This window comes from Podarcis tiliguerta (genome assembly GCF_965153285.1).
Source record: "Podarcis tiliguerta genome assembly, chromosome: 8".
Lineage (NCBI taxonomy): Eukaryota > Metazoa > Chordata > Lepidosauria > Squamata > Lacertidae > Podarcis > Podarcis tiliguerta.
In genome coordinates, this window is record NC_139541.1 from 36,336,024 (window position 1) to 36,359,325 (window position 23,302).

The 23,302-nt window shown below is 42.3% G+C and overlaps 1 protein-coding gene across 11 annotated transcripts in view; it reads right to left on the minus strand.

The window, feature by feature from the left end:
• The window catches only part of FTO (FTO alpha-ketoglutarate dependent dioxygenase), a 258,262-nt gene that overhangs the window by 106,207 nt on the left and 128,753 nt on the right, over nucleotides 1–23,302 (minus strand). The window contains exon 9 of one of the 11 annotated variants that reach the window (XM_083451897.1): nucleotides 13,575–14,035. The exons of the other annotated variants lie outside the window; for them this stretch is intronic. Coding sequence (XP_083308023.1) covers nucleotides 14,008–14,035 — 28 coding nt within the window. The 3' untranslated portion in view covers nucleotides 13,575–14,007. Of the gene's footprint in view, nucleotides 1–13,574; nucleotides 14,036–23,302 lie in introns of those variants that run through there. 11 annotated transcript variants of the gene reach the window in all.

Genomic DNA, 23,302 nt, shown 5'->3' on the forward strand with positions numbered 1-23,302 from the left:
TATAAAGACTTCGAGTTGCATGAAGATTAGATGTACTCTACTGGAGATTATGTAGCAAAACCCCAAATTGGAAATTAGAATGCTAATGCAATACAATCAACATGATTACAGTTTGAATAATGTTACAAATCGGACAGCAGCTACAGCCTTGCTATTTCGTTTCTTTTTATGTCTCACGAGCAAATTCTAAGCATATTCTCCTGGCTCAGGTTATAGGAGGTCATCTGCTTGACTGTTGCTAGCATAACAGAGCTTTCTCTGCCATAAAAAAATAATAAAAAAATTGCCCCTTTTGACTAAGAGTAAAAAAAAACTAGGGATGGGTGGCTCTGTCGATTTCTCACAGTCTCTCATGCTCACCATCTTAAGTTCAGGGCACCATATTTCTGCAGCAGTTTGCAAATTTATTTATTTATTAAAGTCCTTGCGAAATTTTCTCAGTATTTTAGTGCATCCTTCTCCTAATATACACACAGAATTGTGGAGTTAGAAGCATTACGAAGTGGAATTCCTTTGTGAATGAGAGATATAACTTGTAGTCAGAGGGAATGATTTTACCCAGGAAGTATTTTATTTTAGTTTAGTTCTTTCACCCCAAAAATCAACTTTAAGGTGTCCAGCACAAAGGCTTCCATATCTATTTGCCTGTAATTCTGTAGGTTTTATTCACTCTGACGAGGCTACCAAGCCTGAAAATTTCATCCAATTCTGTCAAAAGGGGGGATCCTCTTTTTCATTTCTCAGTATTTGTCCACCCTCTCCCCTCAAGAACCCTTCCAACCATGTCCTAAACTTTGCCTTAATTCCCGTTTTCCCCCCATCCCCATTTGAGACTCAGGAGTGAATGTGGCAATGGACCTGATGAAGATCCAGAATCATCAGAGGAAAGTCCAAGTAATGACCCAGTAGAGGACCCGGTAGAAGAGGTCCAGGTAGTGATTATGTAAGTCACCTCTTTGCCAGGCATATAACTCCTATTTCAGCTTCTTAATCTCCAGGTGTTCCTGGATCAGTTTTAGATGCGACTTTAATGCCAGGGAGGAGTCATGGACACTTGAACCCATCCTTCAGCTTTACCTTTTCCAGTTATTTTGTGTCTTCTTTCACACACAGAGACTTTGTAACTTAGTGCATGTATGAAAACGTGAGAACGGGGTGGCAAGAAAACTTGCAGATGAGAAGGTGGACAGCAGACCACTTCAAGGCGGAAGCAGAATTCAGAGTGAAGTTGGGTTCAGTTTGGTAGCAACTCCAAAATTAACAACTGGGGGAGCTCACTTCCATCATTTTAGTTTGCAAAGTATTTCTTCATCCTGAGCTTTGGTGGTCAAGCAGTCCAAACTTAAACATCAAGAACCGTGAGACACCAAAGAGCTTTCATGGGTTGACTGACGGCACAGCCTTGCCTCTGCTCGTCCTGACCAAATTATCTTTATTAAAAGAAACACAAGTTAACTTGTCTGGGAGATGCTATTCCGGTGGTCCCTCCCGTGTGGTTCCAGATAGAATATCGTCTTTTGAAAACTTCCATCTTTAATACGAAGAAGTCTCCTGCATCACTATTTATAGAACCAGAACTCTTGTGATCTCTTGAAACAAAAAAGGAGCTGTGTGTGGGTGTGCGTGGGTCCCCCACCCCCAAATTGGCAAAAGCAACAGAGGCGTTACTTTATCATGAAAGGCTCACTGTTTGCAGTGATATACATTAAAACACCGACACTTCTGAAAGATGAACAAATCCTCTGACCCTGTTTTGAAGTGCCAACACACTCCAGTGTTTGCATCTTAAAATATTTATTCCCTTCATAAAATATCTATGTGCTGATCTCAGTCCCTCAGCAGTAAATATTCTTATTTTTCACATTAGCAGAAGCCCCAATGAAACTTGAGCCTGCAATCAGAAAAAACAACAAATTTGTGTTATTTTTTGTAAAAAAAAAAAGGATGGCGGTTCCTATTTAAAATATTACTGTTTTATTACCAGTTGCTGTCTTCAGATTGAGGAGACTATTTGCTACCATATAAATGCAAACCGTTTGCTTGAGGAAAATAAGAGCCTGCTGGATCAGGCCCATCACCCATTTAGACCAGCATCCTGTTCTCACAGAGGTCACCAAGATGCCTATGGGAAACCCACAACCAGGACCTGAGCATAAAAGCACTCTCCTCTCCTGTGGTTTCCAGCAGCTGGCATTCAGAAGCATTACTGCCTCTGATCATGGATGCTGAGCACAGCCATTGTAGCTAGTAGCCATGGATAGCCCATTTATCTATGAAATTGTCTAATCTTCTTTTAAGGCCCTCCAAGTTGGTGGCTATCTTTGCCTCCTGTGGGAGTGAGTTCCATAGTTTAACCATGTGCTGCATGAATAAGTACGTTGTTTCCTCTATCCTGAAGGCTCAGCCAGTCTCAGCCTTTGCAAGTTGCTCATTCATTTGGTTCCAACAGGCCTTCCTAGCTGGATAAATGGGTCTTTGCCACAAGTGCCTATTTTGCATTGTTTTAGTCTTGTTTTAAATGCATCGCCTGGTTCAGAACATGAGACAGGCTCACATTTGCAGCAACTATATTTACAGTAAACCATGAGTTCCATTCCAAAACCTTTTGATATTTCAACTTGCTACAAAGACAAGTGAGGTTGCTAAACAATGAGCCTCCATCAACAGTCTTTCAACTGTCATATTTCTTTACCTAGTTCTTTTTAAAGAGGCTGCAATCTGCTCATCACCGGAGTAAGGTGAAGTCTCCTCCTATTTCAGATAGCATTTGTGAAACTTGTTGCACTAGCTGTAAGTGTCCTAGAAAGGCATCATATGACGATTTCACTTGCAGGAACTCTGTACCTGGGACAGGGAGCCTGCGGCCCTTCAGAATACTGTTGGTCTCAAACTCCCAGCAGCATGGCCAGCCGTGGAGTCCAACAGCAGCAGGATGCTCTGTCCCTCTCAGTGTAACATACCTCAATGGTTTGGGCAAGTAACCCTAAAAGTGAGAATTAAAGACACAATACAGTGGTACCTTGGGTTAAGTACTTAATTCATTCTGGAGGTCCGTACTTAACCTGAAACTGTTCTTAACCTGAAGCACCACTTTAGCTAATGGGGCCTCCTGCTGCCGCTGGAGCACGATTTCTGTTCTCATCCTGAAGCAAAGTTCTTAACCCAAGGTACTATTTTTGGTTTAGCGGAGTCTGTAACCTGAAGCGTAGGTACCACTGTACCTACTTTTAACATGCAGCTTCTATGTTCCCCTTTAAAATGATACCCTGTCCATTTTAAAGCATATAATACTGGTTTAGAGTTAATAACAAAACACATTTTGAACCAGCAATTGGAATACACTTTGCCCTGAGAGCAGCCCAGGTATCAACATTGTCAGGACTTAGTTTCCAAAGGCCTGTCTGAACAGGAAGGTCTTCGCCTGCCAGTGCAAAGATAACAAGGAGGGAGCCAGTCAATCCTCTCTTGGGAGGGAATTCCACTCCAGTATAGTTTCCACCCACCACACACACTTCACAATTTGTGCCTTTGTAACATATTCTGGACATAAGCCCCACTTTTAAGCCTGCACTGTTCCAACCCTCTATGTGACCACCAAAGCCACAAGTCACCCGTCTGCATAAAAGGTTTTGATTTCCTCATCCACAGGATCTTGGGGAAAGAAGTGGACACTCCATTATCCACACTAGGCTTGGAGATCCTGAAGGCTACAGAACAGCCTCAGGGTAAACAACTGAGCTTCCATTAAGCCCGGACTGTACCGCTGGCTGATTTCCTCTAGCAATAATATCCAGGGTCACACGTGCAGAGAATTCAGAGCTGAACACTGCTGGAAGAATCCCGACCAAACACCACAGCTGCATCTCCCCATTCTGTTTAGTATGATGTTTTGAAACAGAATAGCCACCTCTCTATTCAACATGAGCACTGAGCATTAGGGAAACATTCTCTCCCCCCCCCCCCACCAAAATAAAATAAAATAATACTATGGTTACTATGGCTATACTAAGAAATTCCTGGGGGGCATTTTTCTCAGTTACTCAATCTGATTGTTCTTTTATATATAAAAAACAAAGATGTGTATATGGGGGGGGGGCTGAAATATTTGATTGTGTTGTGAAATACTCAATATCATGCATCCTCTGGGCATTAGTATAAAGATCCAAATTAAAAGAAACAGCTTGACAAGTGGGACCTGGGGGGGGGGGAGGTGGCAATATGGGGTGTTTCTCTCCATGATCTCAGATGCTCCATTTTCTCCCCCACTCTCATTTTCATCCCCACCTGCTTCAACAGTCAGCATTATTTGAGCACTGATCCCCTGTGGCATTTGGGGGTGCTTTCCCCCACCCCAAATAAATTAATCTACTACTTATACCCTACTAATATCTACCTCTTATGTACATAATGTTCTGCTTGGGCTACATAGAGACCGTCGCTCAGAGCCTTGCGTATGTGAAAGATCAGACAAACCTGGTACCCAAAAATAATTATTTTGTAGCTGCAACAATGTAAATGGCTTGGGCAGCTTTGTTACCCCTGCAGCAGCCTGCTTGCAAGAACTGGGATCCTCCTTCAGTCACTAGTGAGCAAAGTTGCCATCTCATGATACAGAATCGGAGATGGAACAGCAGTGCAGAAACTGCGTCCAGCTGTCTAGGACTAAGAACATAAGCCCTGCTGGATCACATGAAAGGTCCATCTAGTCCAGCATCCTGTTTTCTACAGTAGCCAGCCAGATGCCTCTGGAAAGGACAGAAGAAGGGAAGGCCTTTCCCTGGCATCTCCAGTGCAGAAAAAGAAGTCATCTCAGATAGAAGTGGTAGGAAAGATGCCTGCCTGAGAGACCCTGAATTGCTAATACTAGTCATAGAAGAGGGCTAGATAGGCACTACAAAATAGCTTTATGTGCACTCAAGAGGAAAGGTTGCAGCGTTTGGGACTTTTCAGTTTCAAGAAAAGGCAACTAAGAGCTGACGTGATAGAAGTTGGCAAAATCATGCGTGGGACAGAGAAAGTGGATAAAGAAGTTTTCCTCCTGGACATCCAATGAAGCTGAACATGGTAAGATTCAGGACAGATAAAAGAAAGGATTTCTTCATGCAGGGCAGTGATGGCCACCAACTTGGATAGCTTTAAGAATAGACAAATTCACAGAGGATAAAGCTATCAATGGCTACCTGCCATGATGGCTTCTTCTGAATAGCATTTGTTGGAAACCGACAACATTTACATCCAATGCTCTGCTCGCTTTTGCCTTTGGTCCCAGCCACCAGTGGATTGGCCAGAAGGGAATGTGGCCTCTTAGGTTGAACAGGGTTTCCCATCCCTGATCCACAGGGTTTCAGCTTTGAGTTCTATGGTGATTGACACTGGAAGCTGCTGGTCAGACTCACAGCACCGTCTACTTATGCAGGGTCTCAGGCAGGTCTTTCTATTGCCTCTTCTCTGCTCCTTTAAACTGGAGATTCTGTAGATTGGGTGTGAATCCTTCCGCATGCAAAGCCTGTGCTCTGCTATTGAGCTGTGGTCCCTCTCTGCTGAATCTTGCGGTTACATTTTAAAATGATTATTTTTCCAATAATACTTTTGCAATCTGATTCAGAAGAAATAATGTGCAGGGTCGGGATGGGGGAGCAGAGAGAAGATATAAAAGGAAGGATGGGTAGCAAACATAATTCCTTCTGGGACCATGAAAAGTTTTATGAGAATAGCCTTGTGGGGCGTGGGGGGAGCCCTGGACATTTTGACTATAAATTAATTGAAGCCATTGGACCTCTACCTGCATAAAATCATTACGTTGAACAATTAAAGCTTTTGCAAATGTTAATGACCTAAATTTAAAGATGTGTCCTCCCCTATTAAACTGAAACAACACCTCATGCTGTTTAATCAATACTGACAGGATGGGAGCATTAAAATAACGTGGCACTTCAAGGCTGGCACTTCAAGCTACTGCGCAAAGAGATCTGGAGGGTGGTTTTTCTTTAAGTATTGAGACTCAACTCTCTGCTCTGCTTACTGGGTGACAGAAACAGCAGTGAGAGTAGATTTTTAAGAAAGCAAAGCACTGTCGCATGTGTATGCAGCTTGAGGAGGCTTATTTCATCATGCTGGCTTGGACTGGCATCTACACTAAATAACAACACTATATTAAAACTCCGAACTCACAACTCCCAAGAAGCCTCAGAGTGACATTTAAAATAATCCAGTTATCACCATTCAGTACATGAGCAGAAAATGTCAGTGACAAACCCAGAGCACTCAGAAGTGCCAGGTAGCCATCGCCTTTGAAAATGAGCTTGCAGCATAATGTCAGCAGGGACCCATCCGCTACCCTAGGGCTACATTTTACCCTTAAGCGAGCTTGGCTATTTTTACACAATTAGGGAACGTGTTCATAAGGGACAAATGGCTTCATCTGTATGAACAACCCCTCCTTTCCCAAAAACAACAACAACAAAAGATGTTTAAGCTTAGGATATGAAGAGGTCACCTGCTTTGATCTTCACGTGCTCCCAGTTTACTTCAAAGGAAGGACTGGTGAAATGGATCACATTTGTTCAGGTGAGCTGAAGCTGCTGCTTCATTTTAATTATTCTTATTGTTTATGAGGTGTTCTGTATATATTGGTACAAACTGCATTGGAATCTTATGATTTGGCAGTATATAAATATTGTGATGAAACAAATAAACAACGTACATTGCTCAGGCCTGACACGCAATCACGGCCACAGTCGGATGGGCGAGACAACACCACCAACAGAAAAGGTGGCGGAAATACCTTTTATATCACTGACCCCACCCACTCACTACACAGTGCTTCTAACAGGCATCAGGATTATAAACACCAAAAACAATCTCCCCTAGGGATAGTGGAGGTTCTGAGCATGCATGTGGAGGAATTTTGGGGTGCAGGAGGCTAAATAAGCTGAAACATAATCCTGAAGGAGAATTCCACTGATTTGGATGGAGGGAGACAACTGGTTTCTGGAGGGGGCTACACCCCCCCCCCCGAAGAGACAAGTATACAATTTGGTATGTGTGCAATATGCAGAGCTGCAGATAGCATTGGTGGCCACGACTACCTCAGTGATGCTTGTTCTGGTTACATCCTGACTACATTACTGTAATGTGGAGCTGCCTTTTCTTTTCTTTTCTTTTCTTTTCTTTTCTTTTCTTTTCTTTTCTTTTCTTTTTAACTGTTTGGAAACTTCAGCTGGTACAGAGTGCAGCAGAAAGGAGATTCATAGGAGCTAAGCCATCAGAGCATATTTCTCTCATTCTACCCCAATGACAGACTGCCTATTTGTCTCCTGCTCCGATTTACAGTGCTGATATTGGCCTTCAAATGCCTAAATGGTTTGAAAGCACCTAAAGGGCCACTTGCACTGCACTTGCATGAGCCTGCCTGAGCTCTACAATTGGCCTCAGGATCCCTACTCTGCTAGCAAAGACTCAGTGCATGGATCCGGAAATGCAGGACTGCACAAAGTATTTAATACTTACACTGTCTGGAAGTACTAAGATTCTCATCTTAATTTTCCATGAATTTTGGAGCAAGAATGAATTTGTAAGAGCATTTAATCTTAAACTGAAGAGTTTCTGTGGTGGTGGCGGTTGTTGCACATGAAGCCACAATGTACAAAGTTTCCTGTGTCTGGCAAATCCATTCAAAGAACCAGAATAATTTATCCCTAAAATTGCGCAAGTCTCTGTCTCTCTGAATATATAGTGCAGGGGATCGATCTAGATCCAAAAAGATATATTGTTGAGACTGAAAGAACCTTTAGTCCAAGACAAAGGACAAAGGCTTTATTTTAATTAGCCAAATTTATCCTGGGGAAAAAGAACATCAGGTATATAACATGGAAGAGTCTTTTAATATAAAAAGGACAGATGGCAACATCACTCCTGGGACTTGCTTTGACTGCCCTAAGAAGAAGAAAAAGCCCATAGTTTTAAAAGGCTTTGAGAATTCCCAAAGGATTGTACGTCTAGATACAAGAAAGCTTGAACAGAACAGATCACAGTCCATTTCAGCAATGTTTTTCTGCTCTTCAGGAAGTGGCCAATGAGTGCCATTTCATTAAAGCCTGAAACTTTTGGCATACCAGGATGATATCTGTCAGTGGAGGAAGGGGCTGACAATGCAGAAAGTTGGGGAGGGCACTGATGAAGGTCCACATTGGTGGATGCTCAGATGCATGCAGGCACCTGCCCATCAAGGATTTGTCTACAAAAGTGAACGGAGTGGGTTTGTGTGCAGATCCACAGCATCCAGTCACATGGGTAATCCTTTTTTAAAACAATATTTTTTATTAATTTTTACAATAACAAAGCATCGCATTAAAAAGGAAAAGCATACATCAAAGCCTTAAATAATTATATATATAATCCACATTTACTCCATAACCTGGGACTACAAGAGTCACCTGACTCCCCCCCCCCCATGGTTCCCTTGTTTTCTGTTATTCATACATGACTATCCATTATTTACCTCATTTTACATTCCAATTTTGTACTTGGTAATCCTTGAACATGTTAAAGCCATGTGTGCATTTAATACACACGACTCTCAAGATTGGTTTTCTTGTGCTAACTGGAATCATAATGCAAGGTTGCATAATTCATAAACATTAGATGGAGAAACCCCAAATGCACACAAGAAAACACAGAAAGCTGCCTTATACCAAGTCAGACTATTGGTCCATCTACCTTAGTACTGTCAACACTGACCGACAGCAGCTCTTCAGGGTTTCAGGCAACGAACGTTCCTTGTCTTTCTTGAAGATGCTGTGCATTGAATCTTGGACCTTATGCCTGCAAAGCAGAGCTACAGAAACACTCTTTCTAAAGTGTTTTGTTTTGTTTTTAATTTTAAAAAATAGATGAAGGTTTGAGAAAATAAATGTGCAATGTGTTTTGCAACACACATCATTCAGATTCATGCTCTCAACTTCATGGGGTTAAGGTTAGAGGACGTTGAAAGGATCTTCTGTACTCCAGAAGCTACCTAATGGGCCCATGGCTGAGCATACAGATCCAGGCTCCATAGGCTCAGACACCACAGTGGCTCTCAAACAGTCTTTGCTCGGGGGCAGAGAATCTGGTGTGCAGGCTGGAGGGTCCAGGTACAATCCCCAGCATCTCAAGGTAGGGCTGAGAGAGAACCCAGTGTGAAATCCTAGAGAGCTGCTGTCAGTCAAAGGGGACTGAGTCAGGTGGACCAATGGTCTGATTCTGTGTAAAGGAACTTCCTATACTCAAGTCCTTCAGCCATCTCTAATGTAGTTTACAGTGCTCCATCCATGGCATTTTGTTTTGAATGCTGTGCTAACCCTAAATTATTAAATTGTCCACCCCCATCGCTAATTTTATATACACAGATTATAAAGTACGGCGGCGCATGCGCACCCATCAAGATATGATTTGCACCCTTTTCTAAATTAATCCAATTATTCAAATGTCAGTTAAAACTGTCAGAAAGCCAGTCCTTGGGCTGGACCAAAACTGTTAAAAATTAAAACTGTTTTACTTCGTTTAGTCTCTCTGCCTTCTTAATGTAAAACCCATAGTCTTGACAAAAAGATGTGGGATTTGACACCCAGTGCAACACAACCCTGCTTCTGTCATACATGCATAATTCACTTTGGAAATGTGTGCTCGCTTTTAAAATATTACTAAAATATACATGTAACATATGCTAATCTGGCCTCTTTGGCCCGCCGGCGAGAGCCAATAGGTTAGATGTAAACTTTGCCAAGTGCATATACTGTACATAAAGGGATTATAAATGAAAGGGAAGAGAGCGCTTGTCCCTAGCTCTCTGTCTTCAGCTCCGGCCAAACTGACAGCCCCAAATCCCTGCAACATCTAACATGCCCTTCCTGTGGCGAAGACAGCCTGTTCTCTGAGTCTTAATTACATCCCAGCTGACTGCCCAGCTTTGCCAGAACCGCGCAACAAACGACGTACCTTCGCTGGCAATATGGTCTGCTAAACAGGCTCCCAGTCACACAGAAATAAAACTTTCAACAATGAGGAGGAAGAAGGGGACACACCAGAGAGGGAGGGAGAGGGAGGGAGAGGGCAGGCAGCTATCAAGAGGATGTGAGAGGAAAGAAGAAGGGGGTTGTTGTTGTTTTTTGGGGGGGAAGAGAAGCTTTTTCCCAGAATCCTCCAGGACTGGCAAGTGGCAGAATGCAAGTCAAGAAGGCAATCCCTCGCTCGCTACAGAGGCCTCTTGCGCCAAGGACTGCTGTTCTTCAAGATGGGCCGCTGTTACGAAGACTCGGTAGATTAATGATTGTTAAGGAAGGCTAACCAACCCCACACTGCTTAGGCCATTATAATTACAGGAGAACAGCAGGCCACATTCTGCAATGGCAAATGGTATCATATGTTTCCCTGGCTGGTTTGCAAAAGAAGCTTCCTTCATGCAGGCACTTCAAGGTTTAAAGCTTTCCCTTCTCTTTTAAAGGAGAGGGAGACCTTAAAAAGAAGAATATAATGAAAGGATTAGAGCAACACTTTATTCTTTCAAAAAACTGCTTTCAGGCCAGGGTTTAATATTCAGAAGCTTTCTTGACAACTATTCAACCTCAACAATGGCTGTGCTCCTAAATGTATTTAAAAGACAGGACAACACACTTCCTCCCCAATTCTAGCCTTATTATGAAAGTGTTACATGAAAGGCATTGGGTAGTAGCCAATGCTCCTCCTACTCAGAGTAGACTCATTGAAGTTAATGGACATTAATAACCTATTAATTCTACTCCATGTAGAACTTTGTTTGATACAGTCCATTGATATCTTTTAAATGTTGCACTATTTGTGGATCTGTGAAACAAAGTGTCTTTAAACAAATAAAAATATAGCTCTGAACGTCAAAGAGGTTGTTACTAAATTCACAGAGCCGGTAGCACTACAGAGATGTTTAATTTCTTGTATTGCATCTTTGTAAACTGGTTAGAGACTACTGTAGTTAAGCGGTCTATACATTGTGTAAATAGATAGAAATAATCTCTCTCCATGTGCACTTCATGTCCTCCTCAGATCTGCTCCAGGTGGTTGAACAGAACAGATTTATTGAGAGGGGGGGATCCATTGTGCAAGCAGAATTTCTTGCACAAATGGAACAAGCACTACTTTGGACACATGAAATTTCTGAATGGTTTAACAAATAATTCTTCAAGGGGAACTCTCAGAATTGTAGCTCTGTAAGGGGAAGAGTGGTCTCCTAACAACTCTCAGCACCCTTTACAAACTACAGCTGGGATGGCTCAGTTGGTTGAGCATGAGAGTCTTAATCTGAGGGACATGGGTTCGAGCCCCACATTGGGCAAAAGATTCCTGCATTGCAGGGGGTTGGACTAGATGACCCTCATGGTCCCTTCCAACTCTAGAATTCTATGAATCTACAGCTCCCAGAATTCTCAGAAGCCATTGCTGCTGCTGCTGCTGCTGCTTCTCCTCCTCCTCCTCCTCCTCCTCCTCCTTCTTCCAGTTTTAACTCTTATCTTTATGTTTTTGTACCATTTTAAAAACTAACTTCTACCTGTTTATAGTACTTTAGTAAATCACATTGAGATGCATGTGAAAGGCTATTCATAAGTTAATCAACCCAATATATAAATAGCACACTGAAAATTTGTGCTGTTAATGGAAGTTGGGACTCAAGCTCCAGCCGGAGTTTCATGAGGCTCCTCAAAAGATGAAAAGACAATAGCATAAGGTGGGACCAGTTTATCTGCTCAGGAATGAGTACATATCTTTTCTGCAGGAGGGGGATTTTAAAATGTCAGTTGTTCTACTATTTGCCTTCTCTGGAGAACTCCAGGTTTCTTGGACTTGGGGATGGCGGAATCAAATACAGGAAGCTAATTCTGTATTTAGTTCGGATGTGTTATTGTTGGAGCCAACACACAGGAAAGTGAACTATTTCCCCTGTGGATTTTGGCAGGATATTGTTCCCGCATTGCGTTGGCAAGGAAATGTTTCCTCCTGGGCTGGACATCAGATGTGGCACCCCTAGTGGAGTTGCTGCTCGGCTTTTACGTGCCTAGCGAGGAAGTGAGGAATTGGAAGGATGAAAAATGTGAGTAGTGTGGCAGAAGGACACCAGTCTCTGCAATGAGAGGGCCTTCAGGTGCTTTCATTGTCTTCTAGAATCTCGGAGCTCCTGTTATGCAAGACACAAACAGCATTTGCTCTGAGACACGCCTATTGGACACAGACAAATGTGACACCACGCAAATGGTTTGGGTCTGATAAATAGCACTTTGGCTGGGGAATTTTAATTTTTAAAATACCAGAACATAGGGACACGGGAAGCAGACCATTGGTCCAGCTTTCTTAGTACTGCCTGCACTGGCAGTGGCTTTCCAGGGTTTCGGGTGGACACCCACCCCAACCCTATCTAGAGATGTTGCAGGACTGAACCTGGGACCTTCTGCTTGCAAAACAGATGTGGGCTTTCCCAATTACTTCATTGTCATTGGCTGCAATGGACAGGGAGATGGTCCAAGAAAAAAGAGAAAAAGGTGTTTATTCCACACACAGCCTAGTTAACCAAAGGAGCTCAATGCTGTTGGAAGCACCATCCGGGGAGTCACCCAGGACTGTAGATTAAAATATGCTGCTGTCCTAAGCAGAAAAATAAAGATGGGGAACCAGTGGACCTATAAATGTTGTTGGACTCCAACTCCCATCAGCCCCGGCCAGCACATACAATAGTCAGGGATGATGGGAGCTGCTGTCCAACAACACCCCGAGGGCCACAAGTTCTCCATTCCTGCAATGAAGGGTTTCTAGGTACTGGAGTGACTCTGCCCACCCATGCTGGCCATGGTGTAGTCTCTGCTACTGAGGGTGGTAATTTGCTTGGGCAAATCTGGCCTTCCTAGCTCTTGGTGTGTTTTGACTTCCTGACTTGAACCTTAGTCCTCTGGATCTTAGCTTACATTTTCATATTTTTTTTAAAAAAAGGTAGAGATGTGACCAGAGAGCATAATTCCATTAAAGTGAATGTCAGTTTATCAAGAAAGTGAATTAAAGCTTCTTGTGATGGGAGTTGCCACTGTGACTAGTAGAGCAGATATCAGGGGGGAGAAAAGTAGGATCTGCCAGCACAAGTGGCTAGTGGAGGTAGAACCAATGATAGGCAGAGAAACCTAATTCTGGTTTTGTCCCCATCTTCCTCCCTGCTGAATTCTAGAAGGGCAACACTAAGAGGATTAAAAAGAAGGAGGCTGGTTGTAAGTAAGAAGGTAGGTAGATAGGGACTGGCTGAGGAAAGACAGAGTTGGTGGGGCAATGTCACACCAGCCTCGACAGAGTTCAACAACATCTGAAGGGCCACAAGATCTCTGTCCCTGGTTCAGAAGTCATAGTAGTAGTAACTCTATTCATCCTCCATGAAGGAAATATATTACTGTATATCTGGAGTGGGAGGGAGAGAAATATTCCATCACGGGTCTAATCATGCACAGAAGTACAATCTCAAAAGAAGCGTGAGATGGATGCTGTGTTCAACAGGCACTCATAAATCAAACTGAAGAATGTTAATACCTGTTGCAATTTCCTCCAATTTATTATAGGAAATAACAAACATAGGAAGCGATTAGAATGAAGGTGGTGGGTAGGTGGGAGGGAGGGAAGAGATGAGTTCAGGTGGTGCAGCGTTAGTTCAACATCCAGGATCAAATGTCAGCGCACATTAACAAATTTTCATTCATTTTTATCCACAGCAATGGAGACACGCTGCAACCGGCTTTAATAGTTTGGAATGTCAGTCAGTTAAATGACTTTGTAAAGGCACTCGAGTGCAGGCAGACAGCGACAGTTTAATTAGGCAGTTTTGCTATAATTCTATCTGGGAGCTGAAGGCAGCAGACTAGGAACAAGTGTAAAACTCTGCTCAGTCCCAAGTAAGAAAAGCGGTGAAAGGGAGAGAGAAGATACTTTTGATGGCAGGTCCTTTCATTTACTCTGGCGTCAGGTTGGCTACAGGTGAACGGGAGCAATGTAACCGCTACAAGAAGAAGAAAGGTGAGGTTAAGAGACCAATCACTTGTCTTATATTGATTTCGGGACACTATGTCCCAGATATTTTTCCGAGATAGAATGACAGCTCTCGAGCCAGGCTTCATGCTGGGAAGAGATGAAATTGACGAGGGCAGTAGGGACCAGCGCTCAGCAGAGGTTGGTCCATTAGGGCCCCCACCAACCTCAGTCAGCCCCCACCTGCCTGCCTTCCTATTTATGACCAGTTCAGGGGTTGACACTGCCTCCTCCTCCCCTTAAGCGTCAGTGTTGCCCTTGTAGAAATCAGCAGGGCAGATGGGCACAGGCTAGAACTGTTCCTTTCCCAGAGCTACAATTCCCAGAGTGGTTTTGACAGGGAACTCTGGGAACTGTGGCTCTGGGTGGGGAATAGGGGTCTGCTAACAATTCTCAATACCCTTAAGAACCTACAGTTCCCAGGGTTCTTAGGGGGAAGCCAAGACTGTTTAAAGTGATATCATAGTGCTTTAAAGGCATGGTGTGGATGTGGCCTAGCTGGTTCTGCCTATCATTGGGTCTGGCTCCACATACTCTTTGGTCTCCCTGCTTTCTGCTCTGTCCATCCCAATGGGCACCAGACACCATTCACTGCATTTGTATTATTACACTTCATTTAATAAATATATTACACTTGGGTTTAAAGGGGGGGGGGGACATAGATGTGGAAGAAGCTAAAATTATTTACCATGCTAGGAAAAAAAGTAAAGGGTTGGAAGCAGCACTTAATCAGCCTATTTGTTGTCACTGCCACAAATCCTGTGAGTTAAGAGGTCAGAATCAAGTGCAATTGGTCCTTAAAAAAATATATCTCAGGTAACCCCACATCTCTGGTAATTGAACCCATTCTGCCCAGTCAGAGGTCCTGTCAACTCATATTCAGTGTCGGTCATTACTGAGAAATGTTTCATGACATGTTACACTGAGAGGAGCACTGCAGCACGACTCAAAAGATTCCCCTGGCACCAGAGGTAGAAGACAATGGAAGCTCTTTTCAAGATTGGTGATGTTTAACTTCTCTCTTTTTAACTTGCTGGTGCGCTGATTAGCCGCCAAAGTATTTAGAACCTCATAAATGGCAGAGGTTTTTTTTTTAAAAAAATACAAAAACAAAAATGGGAAAGCTCTAAAGGCACCAGCAGACAAACCACTCTAGTTTTACATATCTAACATAAAAGAACCTATTCTCTAGGACTTTCATCCTAGTTTTTTAATGGATGATTTGGGGCATCTAACCAAATGAAAGACATGCAACCATTTAAAATAATGGAAAGCTTTGTTACAAAGAGTTTAAACCCTCATATACCTTTCAAACAAAATTCTAGTGGGATAAATACATGGCTAAACAAGATATGAGACAAAGCGCATCACTATTAACGTCACCCATTTTCTGGCCTCTTAGGATATTGCCACAAACTCAGCATGAAGGGTTTTTTTTTGATGTAGAGGTGGGAACGTTGACGTTTTGATACCAGACACGATTTTGAATCAAGATGGCAGACTGGCTTTTGCGTGGCTGGAATGTAGCACACTGTGCACCAGCAAGAGTGACACCCCTTGTCTGTCTATTTTGCCTCTGGCCCTACCAACCAATGGCCCCTGAAAGGTTTCCACATGAAGAAATGTGGCCCTTTGACTGGAAAAGGCTCCTCTTGCATCTCCTCCCCTTAGAGTAGGAAAAACTGCAGTTTGATGGACAAAAATAATCTGCATCTACCAATATTTCCACCCTTAGCTCTGCTTCCACAAAGTGTCTCCCGATCAAAGCTAGAGAAATCTCAACAAGCACTACCACCACAGCCCAAGGATCGTAATTAATGGTATTCAGGCCTTACAGCCTAGCAGGGGGGGAAATGTGTTGTAACAATTTTTCTAATGCTGAAATACCACACCGCCAAATGTTCCTGTCAAAGAGCGGTTTAATTACTTTGGCACCCACGCCACTTATAATCACCTGTCATTAGCAACAATGCTTGCATCTGTTTACACGTCTGTCAGAATCGGCAGCCCAGCTGAAGCCGACGGATGCAAGACATCGCTTGCTAGGACATGGCCCCAGATGGGCAAAGGTCAGCTTAAGGTTATCCATCCAACCCTCCACCCCCAGTTGGCCCCGAGTGGGATGCGAAGAACTTCTGAGAGGTATAGAAGCATACAAGGAGACACTGAAGCTGACTTCCTCTTAATAGAAGCGCAGGGGCTTGTATTCAAGCTTAACACCCCTGCAACTGTTTTAATACCGAGATGAATGACTTTAAAGAGCACTGTCTGCTTGGGAGCTATGGGGCTCAAACGTTCCTTAACATTATGTAGGGCTGAAATGTGTGGGCAGAGGAATTATTCAGCCTCACAGTCCTTTGGGAGCAGCCCTGGAAGGAAGAGAAATCACGTGGATATACGTACATGAGCCTGAAGAACCTCACTTACAAGAAACTACTCCCAATGTGAAAACTGCAGTGGTAGAGCCCCACAAGCTGGCTGTATCACCTCAGTTAATGAACATCTTTAACTATAACATACCATCTAATATTTTAGGGAGATTTATGCTTAGGGCATTCAATCAAACAGATGAAAGGGGGCCAACCCCAGGGCAATGTGGGAACCTGCTACTACAACAATCCCTCAAAGGTTTTAAAGAGCTTTAAACAATTTTATTGTTTTATTCTCTCTGTAAACCACTTTGAGGGTTTTTTTTTAACAACCAAATAGAGTATAAATTTTATGAAATACATAAATATATAATCTCTGACAAAGGAGAGTCCACCTCTTTCTGAGACGGTCTGTTCCACCATCAAAGGGTTCTCCCGAATGTTTAGTTAAAATCCCCTTTCTTGCCATTTGAACCCACAGGTTAAGGTATTGGTGCTGTTATATGGCCTTCTAGACAATCATCTCAAGGTGGTGTACAACAAAAACAGCAAAAGAGCAGTTAAAAACACAAAAAAGAGCAGATACGTTTAAAAGAAAACTAAAACCATTCAAAAGAGACACCATGTTATAGACCCATTCATCCAGCTCGGAAAACCTATTGGAATAAAAATGTCTTCAAATGTTTCCAGAAAGTGCAGATTGTGGGGACCTGTCGTATCTTGACAGGAATTGCTGGTCCACAGAACAGGGACAGTCACACTAAAAGCCCTGCTATGAGTTACTGTGGCTTCTGAGGTCTTTGGAACCTGCAGGAGAACTGGTCCACAGGGATCTACTGGGTACATATGGGATAAGGGATCTTGCTCTATTATCTATGTGACAGCCCCTCAGATATTTGAAGGTGGCTACCACATTGGCTCTTAATCTCCAGGTTAAACTCACTCATCTCCTTCAACCTATTTCAACATAAGAAGAGCCCTGCTGGACCCATTGACTTCAGCACTCTGTAATCATCGTGGTGAACCAGATGCTCATGGGAAGCCTTGCAAGCAGAACCTGAGCACTACAGCACTTTCCCCACTTGCAATTCCCAGCAACTGGGACTCAGAAGCTTATTGAGAGCCAGTGTGGTGTAGTGGTTAGGAGCGGTAGACTCGTAATCTGGTGAACCGGGTTCGCGTCTCCGCTCCTCCACATGCAACTGCTGGGTGACCTTGGGCTAGTCACACTTCTCTGAAGTCTCTCAGCCCCACTCACCTCACAGAGTGTTTGCTGTGGGGGAGGGAAAGGAGAGTGTTAGCCACTCTGAGACTCCTTTGGGTAGTGATAAAGCGGGACATCAAATCCAAACTCTTCTTCTTCTTCTATTGCCTGACAGTGGAGGAAGAACGTAGCCACTGCGGCTAGAGGCCATTGACAGCCTTATTCTCCATGAATATGCCTAATCCTCTTTGGAAGCCATCTAAGTTGGTGGACATTGCCACATATTTTGGGACCAAACGCCATAGTTGAATTACGTGCTGTGTGAAGAAGTAATTTCCATTGCATCTCCTCACAGTATCCAAGCCTCTTATCATTTTCAACACAACTTTTACCTCCATAGTTCGCATCGTGATACGCTCACGGAGATAAATCTCTGGTTTTCATTTGGTGGAATTATGTGTCATTATCAAGGGCCAAGATGTCTCACCCTAACAGTCTGCCTAAGCTCCCTGCTACTTGCTTCAAATTTGTCCACAGTTGTGGCTGTTCTCGGAGTTAAGGATAACTCATCTTCTTAATCGGTTGCAATACATCCTCAAAGCCAGCTCTTTTATTTGCTTAAATTAAGTGCTCACTGGGAATCCCTTAATGATGGGCCTAGGCTTTCAAGGAATGGAAATACCAGCGTGCTTACATTACATCTTGCATTATAGAAACGTCTGCAATTGTTAAAAGAAACATGTGGCAACATTTGATGCTAAATTTGAAATGCATTTTCTGCCCCTGTTACTCACCTGAAACGGAGCCAAGATATCTCTTTGCTTTGCATTATAGTGAAATCCAAACTGGTCTGAATGACTATAAATGGTTAGTGTTTGTCTTGGCTCCTACCTGTATCAGATTCAGACTAAGGAATCTTAGCAAAGAAATTACATGGGATAAAATGGATATTTCTAAATTACAACCCAGCAATTCCAGGGCCCTGGTATATCGGTTTTCTGTTTCATCTAATCCTGCTGGAGAGAAAATTGTGTGGATCTGACAACAAAGGATCGAAAAGCATTTGCTTTCATGGGCCAAACGCTCCTTGTTTTGATTATATTGGATATTTTAAAACAAAATAAAGATCATGATCAGTTACAGCTTACTAACGAATCAAACGGTTGTAGGTTTGAAACAGTGGGAAACTTGGAAAAAGTTTAAAATTAGGCATCGTGGCACTCTCTCAAGGCCAAACTATAAATTGTAAGGAACAAGGGGCTGCCAGTAAACACACAGTCCTCTGTCAAATCCCCCGCTTCAAAACGTATTATGCAATTTACACTTTGTGTTCCAAATACACATTACCTTGTTTTATTTATTTATTAGTACTCATTATCATTGAGTGTTTGGCCACCCATCAGTGGCAGCCGGTGGGGTGGGGCACAGTGTTAACTATCATTTCTTTGTCTTTATTCACAGAGAAATGGACAATGTCAGCATCAAAACCCTGGGGACAGACTATCCTCCAGGAGTTGAGTCTAGGGATTCATAGCTGGAGTGGGAATTGCCCCCCAGGGCCAACCCCAGAATTACTTTTGCATGAAGAGCTTGTGATGCCAGTGCCCCTCCCACCTTAGGATATCACCATGTTCTCTTCTAGATGAGAGGGTCCCAGCTCAGACCACAGTTTCTATCACAGTCAATGACTGCTAGAGCAAGTTGAGCCCCTTCAAATGGTGAGGATCCTCCCAGCAAATGCAGAGGTAGCTAGAAACAGAGACATGGCTTCTTCCATTTCAGGCTCAGTCCAAGGGCTCCTGCTGCTGAAGCAACGTCTGAGCTCTGCTCTCATGAGGTCATGAACCTGAGCCCTGCATAAAACTGTCTAGGGCAGGGTTGGCCAATGTGGTTCCTTCCAGATCATCCCTGGCTATTGCTTATGCTAGTTGGAGCTGTTGGAACCTGTAGGCCACAACATCTGGAGGGAACCACATTGGGTATTCTCACCTCGCCTCTGCTGAGGTCAGCACTCACAACAGAACAATCAGTGTCCACTCAACAAATGGCATTTGTGTGTGCACCATTGTGATCACCTCCCAGGACTGGAAACTTCAACATCTTACAATGACAGGGATAAATCCTGCACCTTGGTCACCCGTCAAAATTGTGGCATGGACTATACATGTAATGAAAACAATAATAAGGCACTGAATCGCTGAACAAATGGAAGGGATGTGCCAAAGGCGCTCAATGCCTCGGACGCCATTTGGTCTAGGGCTGGCCCTGGTGCTATAAACATGGCCATAAGAATAAAAAGCACTAAACACAACAATGACTTGGGAATGTTAGAAAATCATGCTGGAAAACTGCCTAGATTTGTCTGTTCAACAGAACTGTTATTTTATCATGGTCATAAAAAGCATTTTTTTTTCTTTAGGAAAAAAAGAACAATTTAAATGAGCTGTGATTAAAATAATGAACCCCGGAGCCGAAGCATTTTAGATAAAAGATACATTTGGTGTTGGGAGAGATAAATTACTTATGGAAGCTAAGTGAACGTCTCTGCAGCAAATGCATTGCCACATGACGGTGCAGGGGTTGGGGACAACATAAAGAAGTTTCCACTTGCATCATTAGCTTTCGCTATAATAAACGAGGCGCTCCATGTGATGTATAATACAGAAAAGAAAACACAGCTGCTTTGCTTCGGCAGGGGAAGTGCATAGGTGCGATGCACCTGAGTCTTCGCACACTTAATAAGCCCTCTATAGTGAGGCTGGCGAGCTCATAGCATCTACTGCTGAAAACCATTATCTATGGATAATTAACTATGTCAGGACACTGAGGTCCTAACATGAGGCCCTCATAATTCCCCACTAAGGCAGAGACAGTATAACATTATTGTAATATATTACTAATTTTTAAGAATAAGGCTGTATCATTGTTGTCTTATTCGGGGGGGGGGGGGCTACAAAACGGCCCAGTTTTTAAATGAACGCTGCTTTGCTTCTACAGTTTGAAATTCTGCTTCCTCCTCTTCTCTGCCTGCTTTTATTTTTTTAGTATAGGGATTTATATCCCACCCTTCAAAGAGATTCCCAGGACAGCATACAATACATATCTTGCTGCACATTTTTTAATGTCAATTCAGAAAAGGTTACTCAATTATAGTAACTGTCCTGTAATACAATTATTTTGATTTTTAATTATTTTGGGGTGTCCCCCCCATTTTTTAAAGGTAACCGTTCAAATAATAATTTAGATTGAGAATCTTTTGATATGACTCCGAGGAGAGTGTAAGGTTAAACACTGCCTTGTGCCGTATTACTTCAAAGCATTGTGAAGACATTCCATTTATCACCAATCAATTACATGCCTTCATTCCTTCTCTTCAATTTGACAATGTTTTGTCAATTTAATCATAAATACCATCTTCGAAGCACTTAACAGGCAGTCTGTTAAAGGAGGTGAATTGTATCCAACTAAGCAGTATCAGAATAGACTTGCTAAAAATCAGCGGGCATCACTAAGGTCACTTTATTTAAATGGGTCTACTCTGAGTACAATTTACTTGGATATAGCACAGTGGGTTTACTTTACCCATATTGGTGACTCTATGTACCTCCTTTTGACTGCTAATGACAATCAAACATTAAACAAATATTAAACATTAAGCAAACACGGAAAAGGAAAAGAAGTGTGCAATTTTGTTACTTTGTATATGTGTGCTCTATTATTAAATTCCATGATTGTTTGGATTTGTTATATTTGTAAACAGTTTTCTTATATGGTGGTCAGATTTATAAAACACTCACGGTCCTAAAAATTATATTTCTCTCCATTCATAAATCTCATTTATAGATGTTGACTTTGCAATCCACTTTATCCTCTCAAAGCATCTCCCTCTTTTTGGAGGAAGGGAATGTTGGAGGAAATTTAATAAAATAAAATAAATATTTTAATCACTCAATAAAAAGGCTTTTTGACACGTGGAGACAAAAGCTTGAGGACATTTATTAAGAAGACTGCCTACCGTGTTGGGCTTTGTGCTACTTCATAATTAAAATCGCACCTGAGCAGAGCCATCTGTGAGTGTGCATTCAGTCTCTGAGAAAGCAAGAAAATCTTCCCCCCTGTACACAAATGACAACACATTTCTGCACAACTCTTACGTGAAATAATACCAACCCCCTTCCCCACCAAAGAAATCGCAAAAATCTTTATAGAAACACTTATAAAGTAAGTGGCTTCAAAGTCCAGCTGTATCCTTACCATAAAGAATGGAAGGGCATCTCATAGAGAATCTTGTTTCTCCAGTTATACCAATGGACTCTAAGGATGCTTCATACAGAGTAAAGACCTAAAGAAGGTGTAGTAAAAATGTGGATCTGTGTCGCAAAAGCACAGTTTTGTTCAGTCTTCCAATTTAAACTCTGAGATTGTAAATTGTTTTGATTGGTTTTAATATTGTAATTGTAAATTGTTGTAACCTTTCCTGAGGAAGGGAAGGGAAGAAAAATAATAGATAGATAGATAGATAGATAGATAGATAGATAGATAGATGATAGATAGATAGATAGATAGATAGATAGCAGTACGTTCATCATTCTCAAAGTAGACCCACTGGGCATGGCTAACAGGCCCATTAATTTTAACTGGTGTACCCTGAATAAAAACTTAGTTACATGCAAGCCCACTAAAGCAAACCAACCTAGGTGGCCATTCTTAAGACTTGTATGTAGATCAGAACAGCTAACAACTGGATTATATTTCACCAAATTCTGCGGTGCTGTTTTGGTTCAAAAATGTGGACAAAGATGAACCTTCTATGGCAGATATGTGTACCAAAACAAAAAAATCAAGAGAATTTAAACATGAGTTTTTTCATGAACCCTAAAAAACAAACAAACCCAGAAACATGGACTGAATGGATTCCTGAATGGACATGGGTGAAACTGATGCCAAACTGAAATAAGCTGATGCTGTCTATCCCTGGTTGTGAATGAAGATCATCAGTGTGTGGGCTTTAAATCATGCACTGGGAAGGTTTGATTGGCAGTGGTTTCCCAGCATACATACATAGAGGAAAGCAGTTGGGCATAAGATTTTCACAGTGCCATCTTAAATGAGTGGTCTGAATGCACCCAGTGAGGCAGCAATTTTAAAGCTAAGCAGGCATGGATCTGATTCAGGGGTCACTGAGAAACCAGGGGAAACCCCAGGTTATCTGCTTGCAGCTTTCAAAAGGAGGACATACGTTTAACACAAGCCACTAATTTCACGTTATCAGATACCGGTGTAAGCCTTGGTCCACAGAGATGAGTGGTTAAGTAGAGCTAAAAGTGGGAGATTGGCAATTATACTTATGACAAGGAATGGTTAAAAAGATCAATGTTTATTGACCACAATGAAATATATGGATTCTTTATCGGTTATTTTTTGTGGGGAGAGGGAACAGAGAGAGAGAGAGTAGGAATCCTTTATTTGTTATTGGAACATGAGAGTTAAAGGAACATGAAACTTTGAGAAATGTATTGTCATTGTTAGATTGTCAGTGTGCACCCGAGATGTTTGGCATCTTGTCAATTTCTCTTATTTTTTAGTTGTAATTATGGCAATAGAGTAATTGAGATCAATTTTTTTAAAAAAAAACATTTCTGGGTTGTTTTATGACTAATTTTAA